We start from the raw sequence: 14,917 nt of genomic DNA, 5'->3' as shown, positions 1-14,917 counted from the left end.
CAAATCAATGACTGGATGTGTCAGAACTTTCTCCAATTAAACAAAGATAAAACTGAGGTAATGGTTTTTGGAGCCAAGTCAGAACGTATAAAAGTTAGCGCTGAGCTTCAGTCTGCAATGTTCAAAACAACAGATAAAGCCAGAAATCTAGGTGTAGTCATGGACTCTGACCTGAGTTTCAACAGTCACATTAAAACAGTTACTAAATCAGCCTACTATCACCTAAAGAATATATCTAGGATTAAAAGACTAATGTCACAGCAGGATTTGGAAAAACTTGTCCATGCTTTTATCTTCAGTAGACTCGACTACTGCAATGGTGTCTTCACAGGTCTCACTAAAAAATCTATTAGGAAGCTGCAGCTGATTCAGAACGCCGCTGCTCGAGTCCTCACTAACACTAAGAAAGTGGATCACATCACTCCTGTTCTGAAGTCTTTACACTGGCTTCCTGTGTGTCAAAGAATAGATTTCAAAAATACTGCTGCTGGTTTATAAAGCACTGAATGGTTTAGGCCCAAAATACATTTCTGACCTCCTGCTAAATTATGAACCATCCAGATCTCTCAGGTCTTCAGGGACTGGTCAGCTTTCTGTCCCCAGAGTCAGAACTAAACATGGTAAAGCAGCGTTCAGTTATTATGCTCCAAATATCTGGAACAAACTCCCAGAAACCTGTAGGTCCGCTGCAACTCTTACTACTTTTAAATCCAGGCTGAAGACTTTTATTTTTGTCGCTGCTTTTAATTGAACTATTCATATCTTAAACTGCACTGTAACTTTTATCCATGTATTTTTTCTTTTAATGTTTATTTTATTAGCTTTTCTTTTTAATAACTGATTTTAAATGCCCTTTTCTTAATGTCTTTCATTTTTTGTAAAGCACTTTGAATTGCCTTGTGTTGAAAAGTGCTATATAAATAAACTTGCCTTGCCTTGCCTTACTGATAATCCATCATCATATTTATGGCAATAAACCTAGTTTTCTGTTTTCAGAGCGTAACATAGCTTTCAGTTTGGGCAAGCTGCATGCGCATCACTCTCACTCCTCAATGGTAACATGTAGGTGGATTTAGGAACTCCCTCTCGATTCTATTGGCTCTAACGGTTCAAAAGAGGTGTCAATCACCAAAATCGACCAATGGGTTCCAGAGATATGGCAAATTCACCCAAATGACCCCAGAGGTGGGTTCTTTTTTCTAAATCTCTCTAAAAAGGTCAAATGTAACTTGTTTTGCATCAATCTTGATACAGGGTACTTATTATATGTTATAGTTTGTATTCCTAAAGCTTTTTGTCTACTATCCCATCATTCAAGGGTGGTTTTCACTATAAGTAATGGGTTTTCTTTGGACGGAAACTATAATTTACATTTTTTTACTATGTTCAATCTGAATTTACTTTAAAATAAAAACATCTATATTGATTCTGACTGTTCTACATCCAACTCGCAGGTGTATCATTGCTTTGAGAACAAAGATTATTAATTTTCCCCTTTTAGTTGTGAAGATATACTCATTCATTCTTGAATGTCATTTTCGAGCCTGAAAAAAAGATGAAATCATCAAATATGTATTTTTCCCACATGACTTAGAATGGATAACTATAAGGATATTAGCATTTGGTTTTAGCATTTTAAGACATTTAAATTATTATTATTATTATTTCTGAAACAGTATGGAGCTCAAATGCTTTTTCTCTTGCAGGTTTATCACGAGGTGAGTTCCTTTTTTGATTTCCTGCTTTTTAAACACATGTGCTCTCCAGTACAGGTTAGCTCTGAGTGTTAGCGAGGCTTGCTAATGTAAACAAAGACGAGATTACGTCCAAAACACGTCAGGCATTGTTTCTGTGGGTGACATTATTACGTAATATCGGCAGCAAATCTCTGAAGAACCAGCACCTTACCGTGGTAGAGAGGTTTGTGTGCCCTGATGAACCTGGGGGCTGTGTTGTCTGGAACCTTGTGTTCCTGGTAGGGTCTCCCATGGCAAATTGGTCTCAGGCAAGGGGCCAGACTAAGATTGGTTCAAAAGACCTCATGAAAGACGATACAAGAAGTGAGGATACCCGGCCCGGAGGAAGCCCGGGGTCCTCTTCTGGAGCCAGGCCCAGAAGGAGGACTCGTCGGCGAGCGTCTGGTGGCCGGGCTTGCCACGGAGCGCGGCCGGGCCCAGCCCAAAAAGGCAACGTGGGCAACACCTCCGCTTCTCCGTCCCGCGGGCCCACCACCTACGGGAAACAGCGATGGGGTCGGGTGCGCTGCCAGAAGGGTGGCAGTGAAAGCGGAGGCTCTCGACGGACCAGATCCGGGCGACAGAAGCTAGCTTTGGGGACGTGGAATGTCACCTCTCTAGGGGGGGAAGGAGCCGGAGCTGGTGCGGGATGGGGGGGGCGTTACCAGTTGGATCTGGTTGGGCTCACCTCTACGCACAGCGTCGGCTCTGGAACCTTACTTCTGGATAGGGGTTGGACTCTATTCTTCTCCGGAGTTGCTCAAGGTGTGAGGCGCCGGGCGGGTGTGGGGATACTCACAAGTCCCCGGTTAGGTGCTTCGTTGTTGGAGTTTACCCCAGTGGACGAGAGGGTCGCCTCCCTACGCCTGCGGGTTATGGGGGGGGAAAACTCTGACTGTTGTGTGTGCTTATGCACCCAACAGCAGTTCAGAGTATACGGCCTTCTTGGAGACCCTGGAAAGAGTCCTGTATGGGGCTCCTGAAGGGGACTCTTTAATCTTGCTGGGAGACTTCAACGCACATGTGGGCAATGATGGAGACACTTGGAGAGGCATGATTGGGAGGAACGGCCCCCCTGATCTGAACCGGAGTGGTGGTTTGTTACTGGACTTCTGTGCTAGTCATGGATTGGCCATAACAAACACCATGTTCGAACATAAGGATGCTCATAAGTGTACGTGGTACCAGAGCACCCTAGGCAGAAGGTCCATGATCGATTTCGTTATCGTATCATCGGACCTGAGGCCGTATGTTTTGGACACTCGGGTAAAGAGAGGGGCGGAGTTGTCAACTGATCACCATCTGGTGGTGAGTTGGGTCGAGTGGCGGGGGAAGCCTCTGGATAGACCTGGTAAGCCCAAACGTGTAGTTCGGGTGAACTGGGAACGTCTGGAGGAGGCCCAAGTTCAGGAGGCCTTCAACTCACACCTCCGGCGGATCTTTTCGGGCATTCCTGTAGAGGTTGGGGACATTGAACCAGAGTGGTCGGTGTTCAAAGCCTCTATTGCCGAAGCCGTGGCGGGGAGCTGTGGTCTCAAGGTCCTAGGTGCCTCAAGGGGCGGTAACCCTCGAACCTCCTGGTGGACACCGGTGGTCAGGGAAGCCGTCCGACTGAAGAAGGAGGCCTTCAGGGATTTGTTATCCCGGGGGACTCCCGAGGCAGTTGCAAGGTACCGACAGGCCCGAAGGGCAGCAGCCTCATCCGTGGCCGAGGCAAAGCAGCGGGTGTGGGAGGAGTTCGGAGAAGACATGGAGAAGGACTTTCGGGCGGCACCAAAGTTGTTCTGGAAAAATGTCCGACACCTCAGGAGGGGGAAGCAGGGAACCATTCAAGCTGTGTACAGTAAGGATGGGACGTTGTTGACCTCAACTGATGGAGTGTTAGGGCGTTGGAAGGAACACTTTGAGGAACTCCTGAACCCGACAACTCCGCCCTCTATGTTAGAGGCAGAGCTGGAGTATGACGGGGGATCAACACCAATCTCCCGGGGGGAGGTCACTGAGGTCGTCAAACAACTCCACAGTGGCAAAGCCCCGGGGGTGGATGAGATCCGCCCAGAAATGCTGAAGGCTCTGGGTGTTGAGGGACTGTCATGGTTGACACGTCTCATCAACGTTGCGTGGAAGTCGGAAACAGTACCGAAGGAGTGGCAGACCGGGGTGGTGGTTCCCCTTTTTAAAAAGGGGGATCAGAGGGTGTGTGCCAATTACAGAGGCATCACACTACTCAGCCTCCCCGGGAAAAGTTTACTCTAAGGTACTCGAAAGGAGGGTCAGGCCGATTGTCGAACCTCAGATTGAGGAGGAACAATGCGGATTCCGTCCTGGTCGTGGAACGACGGATCAGCTTTTTACTCTCGCAAGGATCCTGGAGGGGGCCTGGGAGTACGCTTATCCGGTCTACATGTGTTTTGTAGACTTGGAGAAGGCGTATGACCGAGTTCCCAGGGAGTTACTGTGGGAGGTGCTGCGGGAGTATGGGGTGAGGGGGTCTCTACTCAGGGCCATCCAATCTCTGTACTCCCAAAGCGAGAGCTGTGTCCGGGTCCTCGGCAGTAAGTCGGACCCATTTCCGGTGAGGGTTGGCCTCCGCCAGGGCTGCTCTTTGTCACCAATCCTGTTTGTAATATACATGGATCGGATTTCGAGGCGTAGTCATGGGGGAGGGGGTCTGCAGTTCGGTGGACTAAGGATTGCACCACTGCTTTTTGCAGATGATGTGGTTCTAATGGCTTCATCGGTCTGCGACCTTCAGCACTCACTGGATCGGTTCGCAACCGAGTGTGAAGCGGCTGGGATGAGGATCAGCACCTCCAAATCTGAGGCCATGGTTCTCAGCAGGAAACCGATGGACTGTCCACTCCAAGTAGGGAATGAGTCCTTACCCCAAGTGAAGGAGTTCAAGTATCTCGGGGTCTTGTTCTCGAGTGAGGGAACAATGGAGCGTGAGATGGGCCGGAGAATCGGAGCAGCGGGAGCGGTACTGCAGTCGCTTTACCGCTCCGTTGTGACGAAAAGGGAGCTGAGCCAGAAGGCAAAGCTCTCTGTCTACCGGGCAATTTTCGTTCCTACCCTCACCTATGGTCATGAAGGATGGGTCATGACCGAAAGAACGAGATCGCGGATACAAGCGGCCGAGATGGGTTTTCTCCGCAGGGTGGCTGGTGTCTCCCTTAGGGATAAGGTGAGAAGTTCGGTCATCAGGGAGGGACTCGGAGTTGAGCCGCTCCTCCTTCGCGTCGAAAGGAGCCAGTTGAGGTGGTTCGGGCACCTAGTTAGGATGCCACCTGGGCACCTCCCTAGGGAGGTGTTCCAGGCACGTCCAGCTGGGAAGAGACCAAGGGGTAGACCTAGGACCAGGTGGAGGGATTATATCTCTTCGCTGGCCTGGGAGCACCTTGGGATCCCCCAGTCAGAGCTGGTTGATGTCGCCAGGGAAAAGAAAGTTTGGGGCTCTCTGCTGGAACTGCTACCCCCGCGACCCGACCACGGATAAGCGGGAGAAGATGGATGGATGGATGGATCGGCAGCAAATCTGTATCCGCTCGTTGTACCCCCCGTTTTTAAAAGATTTGGGTACGGAGGAAAAGAGAAAGGGTTTTATTTTCTGACTCTGCGTGAGTTCCCCGACGCACCGGGGACACATATGTATGTATAAAAGACATCACAAAGTGCATTTTGCATGATAGGCTAAGGTCCCCTTTTTTTCCCTTCAACTAATATTCCAAGTTCAGCAGAAGAAAACACTTAACACCAGTTCATCACAGCACATCAACAGATCTTATTAGGCGGGAATTTAATGAGCCATACATTAGATTATCTTCAGCTCATTTATATCTGTATTAGCAATTAACACCTTGCTCAAATGCAAAATTGTGCAACCTGATGTCAACTGTAGTGGACTCAGCCAATGTGCCCCACAGAGGAATGATCATCTGCAAGAATAAACAGCAGCTTTCAGTTCTGAGAGCAGTTTGTATGTGAGATCCGTGTCATTGCTTAGTATTCTGCCCCGACTCCTTCAATCTGTATCCTGTCACTCTACTTCAACATTTCTAATTCAGTACAGTGACATTTAGAAATGTCTTGAGTAGTAAGCAGACACACAAACAGGCCAGAGCCAAAGTTTGCTCGTGTTTGCCCTTGCCCCTTGTGATGGACACAGTCAAAGACATTCAGAAATTCAACATAAAATACTTTCTCTCAACGGGCAATTCAAGGCAAGCAAAAGTCCAGGCAAAAATAAACAAAAATTATTCATTTACACAATATATAACACAGTTGAAATTGTAAAAGCTTGAATGCATTATTCATTCTAAAGGTGAAGTTACCACTTTGACTGTTCACAAGTCTTATGGCTTGTGAAATAAAACTCTTATTTTACCATTAAGTTGTATTAGTGATCAATTTGTTAAGAAATTGAGGGCTAAGATTAGCAAAACCTTGCTTTTCCTTTTGGCAAAGGGATCGAAAACACTATATAAATGAAAGGTTTTTTCAATATAAGAAGAAATAAAACATCTTTATTTAATAAGATATAAGCTTTTCTTGTACTACATGAGAAATAATTGTATTAAAAGCCGACGAGAGCAACGAAAAGTACTATTAGAATTGTGTGTTTGTTATTGTTCTTAATACTTGTGTACAGAGTTCAACATCTGAAGCTTTGTCGTCAAGACCTCTCCCAGGCTTATGCACAAACTACAGGGGGTCGAGTACTGGCCCAGTTACATGCACAGTTTGTGAGAGAGAGAGCAGATGCAATGAAACTGCAGAACGAGGGCTGCTGGAGACAGATACAAACTGAAAAAGAGGTCATTCTGGTTAGGGGAGAGAATATGAGAATGAAAAAATAAGACAGGAAGAGGATCAAGGTGGAAAAGGAGAGGAGGATTAAAAATGTCAATATGATCAATGAGGCTTAGTTTGGATTCACACCAAATCAGGCGTTGCGAAGAAAACGCAAGTAGTCCATTTCATTTGATCGCCTGTAGTGTGTTTAGGTTGCTGCGGTCGGGACGGCAGGGGATGGCAATTAAAAACCCTACAGCTAAAGGTTGAAACGGTACCAACTTTTGGAGGAATGCGACACAAAGTCAGGCTGCATTGGCTAATAATGGAACCCGAAGACTCCCATGGGAAGAAGAACATTGTTTACCTTGTCTGTCTTGCAGTCTTTGCTGCACAATAGCTAAACCAAGAAGTTCATTTGATTTGTGGACATTTGTTAGAGCTTGGGGACAGGAAATGGAGGGAAAGTACCGGGCTAGATTTATATATTTTTTCTTTTCTTTTGATGTTTAAAGGCGCTTGGCAAACTGCTTTGTTAAATGGTTGAAGTTCACAAGGATGGGCCATTTAAACAACACAACCTTTCGCTACATGTAGCCTGATGGCTAAAAAACGCTAACACTTTTTATTGCTTTCTTTTTCTGTCCCTCAGGTTTTCTGCAGAACAGGAATCCAGACTTCAAGCCAGAGTGCCACAACCTGGTACGAAATTACAAGATGACTTAGAAAACTTCATTACTTTGCTCGGAGGATTGCTTTGTGCCTTAGGAGTCCAGGTTGTCAAATGTAATTGCAGCAGAACAACAGCAGTGTTTGTCAGCAGGTGAGTTAAGCAGGTGTTTTTTTGGCATCACATGAACATGGGCAGGGCACACAGCTGGCAGAAAGTGGGCACCGCAGGGGTTTTACCTTGGGATTACAGTTTAGCAGATTAGAGCTAAACAGGAGTCACCTCAATCTCACCAGCATCATGAAATGTACGCTTCCAGCCAAACACACACACAACGGCACAGCTGTAGAACACAATACAATTTGTGCAACTGGCAGACGGTGCGCTTCCCTAGCTTAACACCATACACACATTAAGTCACACACACACACACACACACACACACACACACACACACACACACACACACACACACACACACACACACACACACACACACACACACACACACACACACACACACACACACACACACACACACACACACACACACACACACTGCAATGCAGGACAGACGCTTCCCCCTCCTTTCATCCGGTCGCCCTCGCAAAGCCAGCTGTAGAGAAAATGAGATTTTGGGCTGATTGGTTTTGTCTCTTTTTTTTTCGCAGCCTCTGCACATCACTACTTCCACCACTTTGGCCTTCCCTTGGTGCAGCTTCATCCCTGGATAAACCATTGTGATGGAAAACTTTCCGTTGGAGGGGCATCAGACACTCTGCTTGTCTTGCTTTGATTACTCCTCCAAACGTTCTATTTGACTTTAAGCTTTGAGTTTGATTGTTTTTTCATCTCTATGGGTACAGAGAAGAGTGGTGAAAGGACTTTTTCGTGATTTCTTGATACTATCACAGCCAAGCTTGGCAGAACCTCTCATAGAAGTGACATCTAGAAGATGATGGCATTGAATGCTAAGCAGTAGCAGAGTTTTTTTCTCATCTCTTTACGATGCTTAAACATTTTATCCAAACTTTAAAAAACTTTGTCTGAGGGAAGTGAGAAGAAGAACGTCATCAGAGGAGTGTTTCACAAAGAAGCTTTCTGTGAAAAGACAGACAAAGACAATGAACTGGAAAGGGAGGGTTCAAACAGAAGACGAGAGACCTTGATACGTAGATAAACGAGGTGAAATGAGCCTCGAGAGAAAAGCAACAATCTAAGGAAAAGCAAAGAGAATACAGAGAAAGCGGCAGATAACAGAGGCACTGAGCAGCAGAGGTGAAAAGAGAGGAATCTTTTTGGTCTAGCATGGCTAGAGACGTGATGGAACACCCTTCAGGCCCGACCTCCTCCCTTCTCCTGCTCCTCCTCCCATCTTCCCTCCCTCTCTACGCTGCTCTCAACTAGGCTGCCAGCTTTTCTTTGGCTACGTCGCTTCATTGCAACGAGTGAGACGGAAAAAGAGAGAAAGCGCCGGAGCCAAGCTCAACATTCACACAGATGGCAGAGCAAACGAGAGGGACCTGCTGCATCCGTCCACACCGTGCACTGGATTTCACTAAAGATGGACTAATCCCAAGATTAAGGAGGGAAAAGAGAGAGGTGGATGTAAAGAAAGCGGAAACAAGAGAAGTTAGGAAGTAAAGACAGAGGGAATTAACATAGAATAGAAGCTCAAGGAGACTTCTCCTCTCATTGAGAGCAAGGGAAGCAGTCGGGCTACGGCTGTGTGTGATTGTCGAGGCATTTCTGTGCGAGAGGCAGGCTGTGAAGAGAGAGGGAGAGAATCCTGTGGGAGACGGGGAGGAAGTGTAGGAGCGTTGCTGAGTGTACAGCTTGACTGTGAGACAAATCGACTGACACATCGCCCTCCGTCAGAGTGTGTGTGATTTTGTAGTGCGAAGTGTAAGTCAGGGGTCGTGCTGATCGCGCTGACCTAGCCTGGTGGTCGTTGCGTGGAGGCGGCAGCACAGGAGGTGGTGGTGGACTGGGGACAGTGGCAGGCCTAGGGGTGGGGGCATGGCCATGGGGGGGGCCGCATCCCATCCTCCACCCTGCACCGGGACAGGCGCTGGGGCTGGGGGTCCTGGAGCACTGGCCCATCCAGGGGAGCTCCCAGACTCTCGGAGCTCAGGCCCTGGCTGAGCGGGGGGACGCTCGCAGCCACAGGAGGTGGAGGTAGTACTCTGGGAGGAGGTGGGGCGGAGAAGGGAGGCAGGGTGAGATGCTCCCGCAGGGTCTGGGTTCTCCTTGGCTCCTTGGTCCTCATCTTCCTCACCTCGCTATTCTTCTCCGTCTCACTCCGTGGGGGTGTCGGTCTCAACTACCTGGAGCCCCCCGGGTGGGAGGAGTCAAGGCGGGTGAAGCTAGTGCCCAGCTACACGGGCGCACACAGGCTGTCAACACCCGACACCTCGCAACAGAAGACGTGCGCCTGCTCGCACTGTGTCGGAGACCCTGGGGTTTCTGATTGGTTCGATGAGAACTACGACCCAGACATCTCACCTGTGTGGACCCGAGACAACATCCAGCTGCCCTCTGATGTATACTACTGGTGGGTGGTAAGTAACAATATGTTTTACCTTAACATGCTAGATTTAGACACAAATAATATAATATGATAAATGAAGAAGTAAGAACAACTTGACAAGCTGGTGGGGTCATGCAACCAACACACAAATAAGATCATGATTTTACAGTACTATTTATAATTTTAGTATTCTTTTTACTAAATAGCAGCAACATCAATCACTTTCTAATGCAGAAGGGCACTGTAAAGCTGACAATTGAGCGGCCCAACCAAGCAAGGAGGCAGAGGCAGAACGTCCAAAATCCAACCCGGTGTGGGCATTTATTAAATCATGAACACATGACACACAGCCTCAATCCTGCTGTTTCTCCCTGAACACAGCCTGCAGCCACCAGGATCTCACACACACTCTACCAGCCTCCAAACAGACAGGGCAACAGAGCCTAAATACACACCCACACTAATCAAACCAACAGGACACAGGTGAGGGGGGAGGAGACAACACAGGGCACCCGGTGCACACAATCAACGACAGACATGGGGAAAGGGGAACACTTTTCAACAACAAAAAACTAAACAACCCGTAACGGAGGCCGAGATCTATGAGCCCAGAGATCACCTCCGTGACAGGCACAGAGAAGAAAAGTTGGGTAGATAGATGGATAGAATCTGAGGGATGAAACCCTCTTTAATTGTCACGTATACATGCACACAGTGAAATTCGGTCTCTGCATTTAACCCATCCTAGTACTAGGAGGAGTGGGCAGCTATTGTACAGCGGGGAGTATGGGGAGTGGGGGGGGGGGATATGGGGGTGTCCGGTGCCTTGGTCAAGGGCACCACGGCAGGGCCCAGGAGGTGAACTGGGTACATATGAGGACACCAAAGGGGGGAGTAATACATCGTAATCACAGATCTCTCTCCATCATCCTCATCCTCTTCTGTCAAGTAACCAACCAATCCCTGCTTACAAGTACTACATGTTGCTCGAGTCATTATGTCATGTCATGGTGAAGCACAACATGGTGGGTCGCTGGGCTTAAGCCCCTCCTGGGTATAACAGAAATGAATATGTTAGAAACTAGAAGCATTACATTAAAGAAAAGTTGCATTACATTCCTCTTCAGTTTGTTTCGGTGGAAAGTGTGTATGTGTGTGTGTTTCTGGGATTATGTTAGTGCTATACGGTGTCCTTCATTGGCCGATCCAGAGTCTTATCTTAGAGCCTTAGCCTCAGTCCTGCACTGAAATGGCAGAAAACTGCAAACACAGGCTAACAGCTGCCAAGTCATTAGGTCATACTGCAACAGGGGGGGCGATGTACTGGGAGAGAGAAAGGAGATAGAAATGAAAGAAGGAAAAGATGAGGGGAATTCATAGTAAATGAATAAGTGAGATCACATAAGGAACAAAGAAAAGACAATGAAAGGACCTAAAGAACAGAAGAACGATACAGGGTCGGTAAATAAACCAGTATCTGCAAAGTATTTTTTTATATTTTGTCATTGATCCCTTTCAACTGCAATTACTGTATACTGTTCACTGCTCTTAAAATATTGTGCAAATTACAAACTCTCTTCTGTTTCTCTATGCTAAAGATGGCCACGAATGCATCATGTCAAAAACTTTGAGTCGAGTCATGTTTTAGCAAGGTTTATACATATGACATGGTTTTTAATCAAGAATTTATTGGACATTTTGAGAAAAGTCCTGGTCAAATGGATAACGTTGCTTAAAAATGGCAACATCTAAGAAGAACAACTAGTCATTACCCCTCTGTCACACAAGGAACACAATGTACCTTAGTGGCAGAGAGAACCAGGCCTTTATTTGAGACAAATCAACCAATGTTAAGGAGAACAAGCGAGTGTGTGTGCATAATTGGAGTATATTTGTCTTCAATCAAATGTAATGTTTGTTGTGCACTGCTGTTTCAAGAGTGAAAGGAATCAAGCACCTAATGGAACAACAATGTTGTAGAATTAATTTTTTGTGCCGGCCTTAAGTGATTTTCTCATTTAAGGGTGTAAGCACTCAACTGTCAGTCATGCTGATTTTCAATGAATAATTCTGCATGTTTGCATGATTGCATGATTGCATGGAGGCTTTGACATTGACTTCCAGAGACAGCTGATTGAAGTCCAGTGTTTGGTCTCACCAGCTTTTTTTGAAATCCTTCACTGAGTTTGAGGCTAAACATGCCCTTTTATTTGTAGTAAGTGATAGTTAGTTTTAAATTAGCATTAAGCCACATAGGGTTTTACCATTAAACATAAGGAGCTAGTAAAAACTTCTGAAAGACCAAAAATTGTTATGTTAACTTTCACTTAACGTCACAATAACCACTTTGATGTTACAAGAGATGAATTATACTTAAGAAGTTAGTTTGTAGTAATAATGTAGATTTGACTTTGAGGGAAATTAAGATCTAGCATTATTTGGTCATTTAGGCTCGTGTTACTGGCAGCAGGTTTTATACTTAAAGGTGCAATACAAGTTTGTGTTATTTTAAACAGATCAAATATTTACTACATTACCATCTCTTGTTTTTTAATCTCAGGTCATAGCAAGCTAACTTTAATGTTGCCCTTTGGTTAAATTAGCTAGCTAGGTGGTTACTGGTTTAATCACAGCTCATTGTGAGAAGACTTTTTTGTGTGGCACAACCCTATGCATAAATCCCAATTTAGTCGACTCTAATGTTATTACTAGGATAAGGTTACATTTAGGAATAGCTGGTGCAATCGCTCTTAGAAGTAGCATCATCTGCTAAATGTGAAATATCGGTTTTTTGAAAGTGAATAATAAAGTTGTATTTATTTGAAAGAAGCTTCTACTTTAGGAGTCAGAGGACAGCTGAGAGGTGGGAAGCAGGAGGGCATTAGGCTTGGCTGCCAAAAAACATCTGCCAAAAATTAAAGCCCCTGAACAACAGCGGTGCAGCGCGCCAAGCTGGCTCCGGCATCATGCAGGGATTCAGAGGCAGAGAGAAAAGATGAAAATGCAGAGAGTTAACAGCAAGAAAAACAAAGTCAGATAGGGGAGTAAAATAAAGGTTTAGTGGTCTCTGATTAGTGCTGATAAGCTGCGTGGTGCACAGGCTTCCCGGAGAGATGAAGAGATGAAGAAAGACACGAGGCGGAGGAGAAACAAAGAGGGAGCAAGGGAAATTAAAGAAAAGGAATTAGACTGAGATGATGCATGAATGGAAATGTAAGCGAATGAAATCTGTGTTAGGAAAAGCGAATTAAGGCCGATGGTGAGTGAAAGGAACGAGTGGGAAGTTGAAGATTACTGTGTGGGAGAAAGACAAAGATGGTTGGGGATAGAAACAGCCATGTGGTGGCGGCCAATATCTTGATGAAACTTTTGTGTGTCTGCATTATTGTTTTGGGAGATTCTTTTTATGTTGAGTGCAGGTTCTGGCATTCTCATTGAATGCATGAATGCACATTTGCCTGTGTGGTTTGGCAGAAGCTCAAATTAGAGCAAAATGATTCATTTGAGTTTTTTAATCAATCAACCGCTTTTTGACAGACGTGGCACGTGTCTATATTCACTTACAATTCCACAATGAGGCAGTTTAAAACCATGATCCAAAAAATCAGAAGACACAAATGAACAGAAAAAAAAGAAAAAAATATATTTTTACTCTACTGTGACCAACATGTCTTGCTTTTAGAACACAAGCTCTGTCAAATTAAAGTGTGTTATAAAGAACCTATGTTAAGGGGGAGGTTCACAATTTTACAACAGGTGTTGTAGTTGTAGAGGAAACTTCTGTGTAGCTATGCAGTGGGAGTCACCGACTCAGGAAGGAGACACGGGAAGAGCAGTAGCTTTGATGTCAAACACATGATGGTTTATTTGGAGTTAACGGCCGGAGGATTCACATCACAAGTCCAAGAGTCAGAGGTTCTGACTTCACGGTAGAGTTGCCACGTCAATTCTGGAGAGCCTCTCTCTTGCCAGCCCATCTAACTGGTTTCGCAGAGAGTCAACAACATATTTGAGAAGGTAGCCTAAACAGTGTGGGAACACTGAGCTACTTGCGTCGGACACTTATGACCTCGAAGATTTTACCTTGGAGTCCACAAATACAGAGAAGGAAGTGTCCCAGTGTACCCACAACACAGACCATCTGTGACCCAGTATTGACCGGTCACAGAATGGGAACAATAACATTATTGGCTAAGCAGCCTGTGTCCTTAAAGGAGGTAAACAGACATCAAGGTTTGTCCTGTATGTTACTAATTGGCGTCTTATGATAATTATTTCCACAACAGTCCTCTCTTTTTATCATTTATGATAACCTAAAAACATTAGTCTAATAATAATTTGGTCAATAATTAACTCAATAGGCGTCTCCAGGTTCGAGTGTGGTCTCACCTTACATCAATTATATCACAAAGTGGAATAAGATTGAAACATTCAATCACAATGATTGATACAGCCAATCATAATAGGAAAAATCATCTCTCATCAGTGTTTGATCATCTTTTGTCAAAAGCATAATAATGAACACATAAAACACAGGTGCACAATGGCTAAATATTTGTTTTTAAACTAATATATTTGATCATTTACCATTAGTTAATTTCATTCATCAAACTACAGTATAAAATCAAAACCAGCTTGCCGCTTTAAAGATTTACTTCAAGGCAATCACTAGTCAAAAGCATTTTAAAACTCAGGATCGTAAGAGATCCAGATAAACATTCACAGTTAGAGTATAGAATTCACACTGGTGATTTGATCAATCTGTAATCTGCAAAAGTGCAGTGTCCTCAATTTTAGGATTACTTTTACGTTTACTTAAATACGCTTTAGTCAAGAGTAAGGCACTTAGTGAAATCAATACATTCATTTTAGTCAAGTACATTGTTCAAAATCTGAAAAGGAAAAGTTAGGCAAATATTCAAAGACTTTTGTAAAAACCTGGAAAGGAAGGATTAAACATTCTTAAACCTTGAATTATTACATTTGTAAATGCTACCACTGATCTGTACCAAATTAAGTCTATCAAGTATTCCTATTAGCCATACTTACCTGAGCTACTTATGGTACTTGGAAAGGATTCTTCTGTGTTTATCTAATGTTGAGAATATCAATTTCTTTAAATTATACTTCTCTAATTTGAGGATCAAATATGCTACATAATTGTTATATGAAATATTATAAATATTTGTT

General features: G+C 44.8%; 1 protein-coding gene across 1 annotated transcript in view; it reads left to right on the top strand.

Annotated features, from left to right (window-relative positions):
• st3gal2 (ST3 beta-galactoside alpha-2,3-sialyltransferase 2) overlaps positions 1 to 14,917 on the top strand; it is a 33,440-nt gene that overhangs the window by 4,039 nt on the left and 14,484 nt on the right. The window contains exons 2-3 of the mRNA XM_034236056.1: positions 7,180 to 7,229; positions 9,207 to 9,758. Coding sequence (XP_034091947.1) covers positions 7,180 to 7,229; positions 9,207 to 9,758 — 602 coding nt within the window. The remainder of the gene's footprint in view (positions 1 to 7,179; positions 7,230 to 9,206; positions 9,759 to 14,917) is intronic.

Source organism: Gymnodraco acuticeps, unplaced genomic scaffold, assembly GCF_902827175.1.
Source record: "Gymnodraco acuticeps unplaced genomic scaffold, fGymAcu1.1, whole genome shotgun sequence".
In the NCBI taxonomy this organism is placed as follows: Eukaryota; Metazoa; Chordata; class Actinopteri; order Perciformes; family Bathydraconidae; genus Gymnodraco; species Gymnodraco acuticeps.
This window is presented reverse-complemented; position numbering and strand designations above follow the sequence as displayed.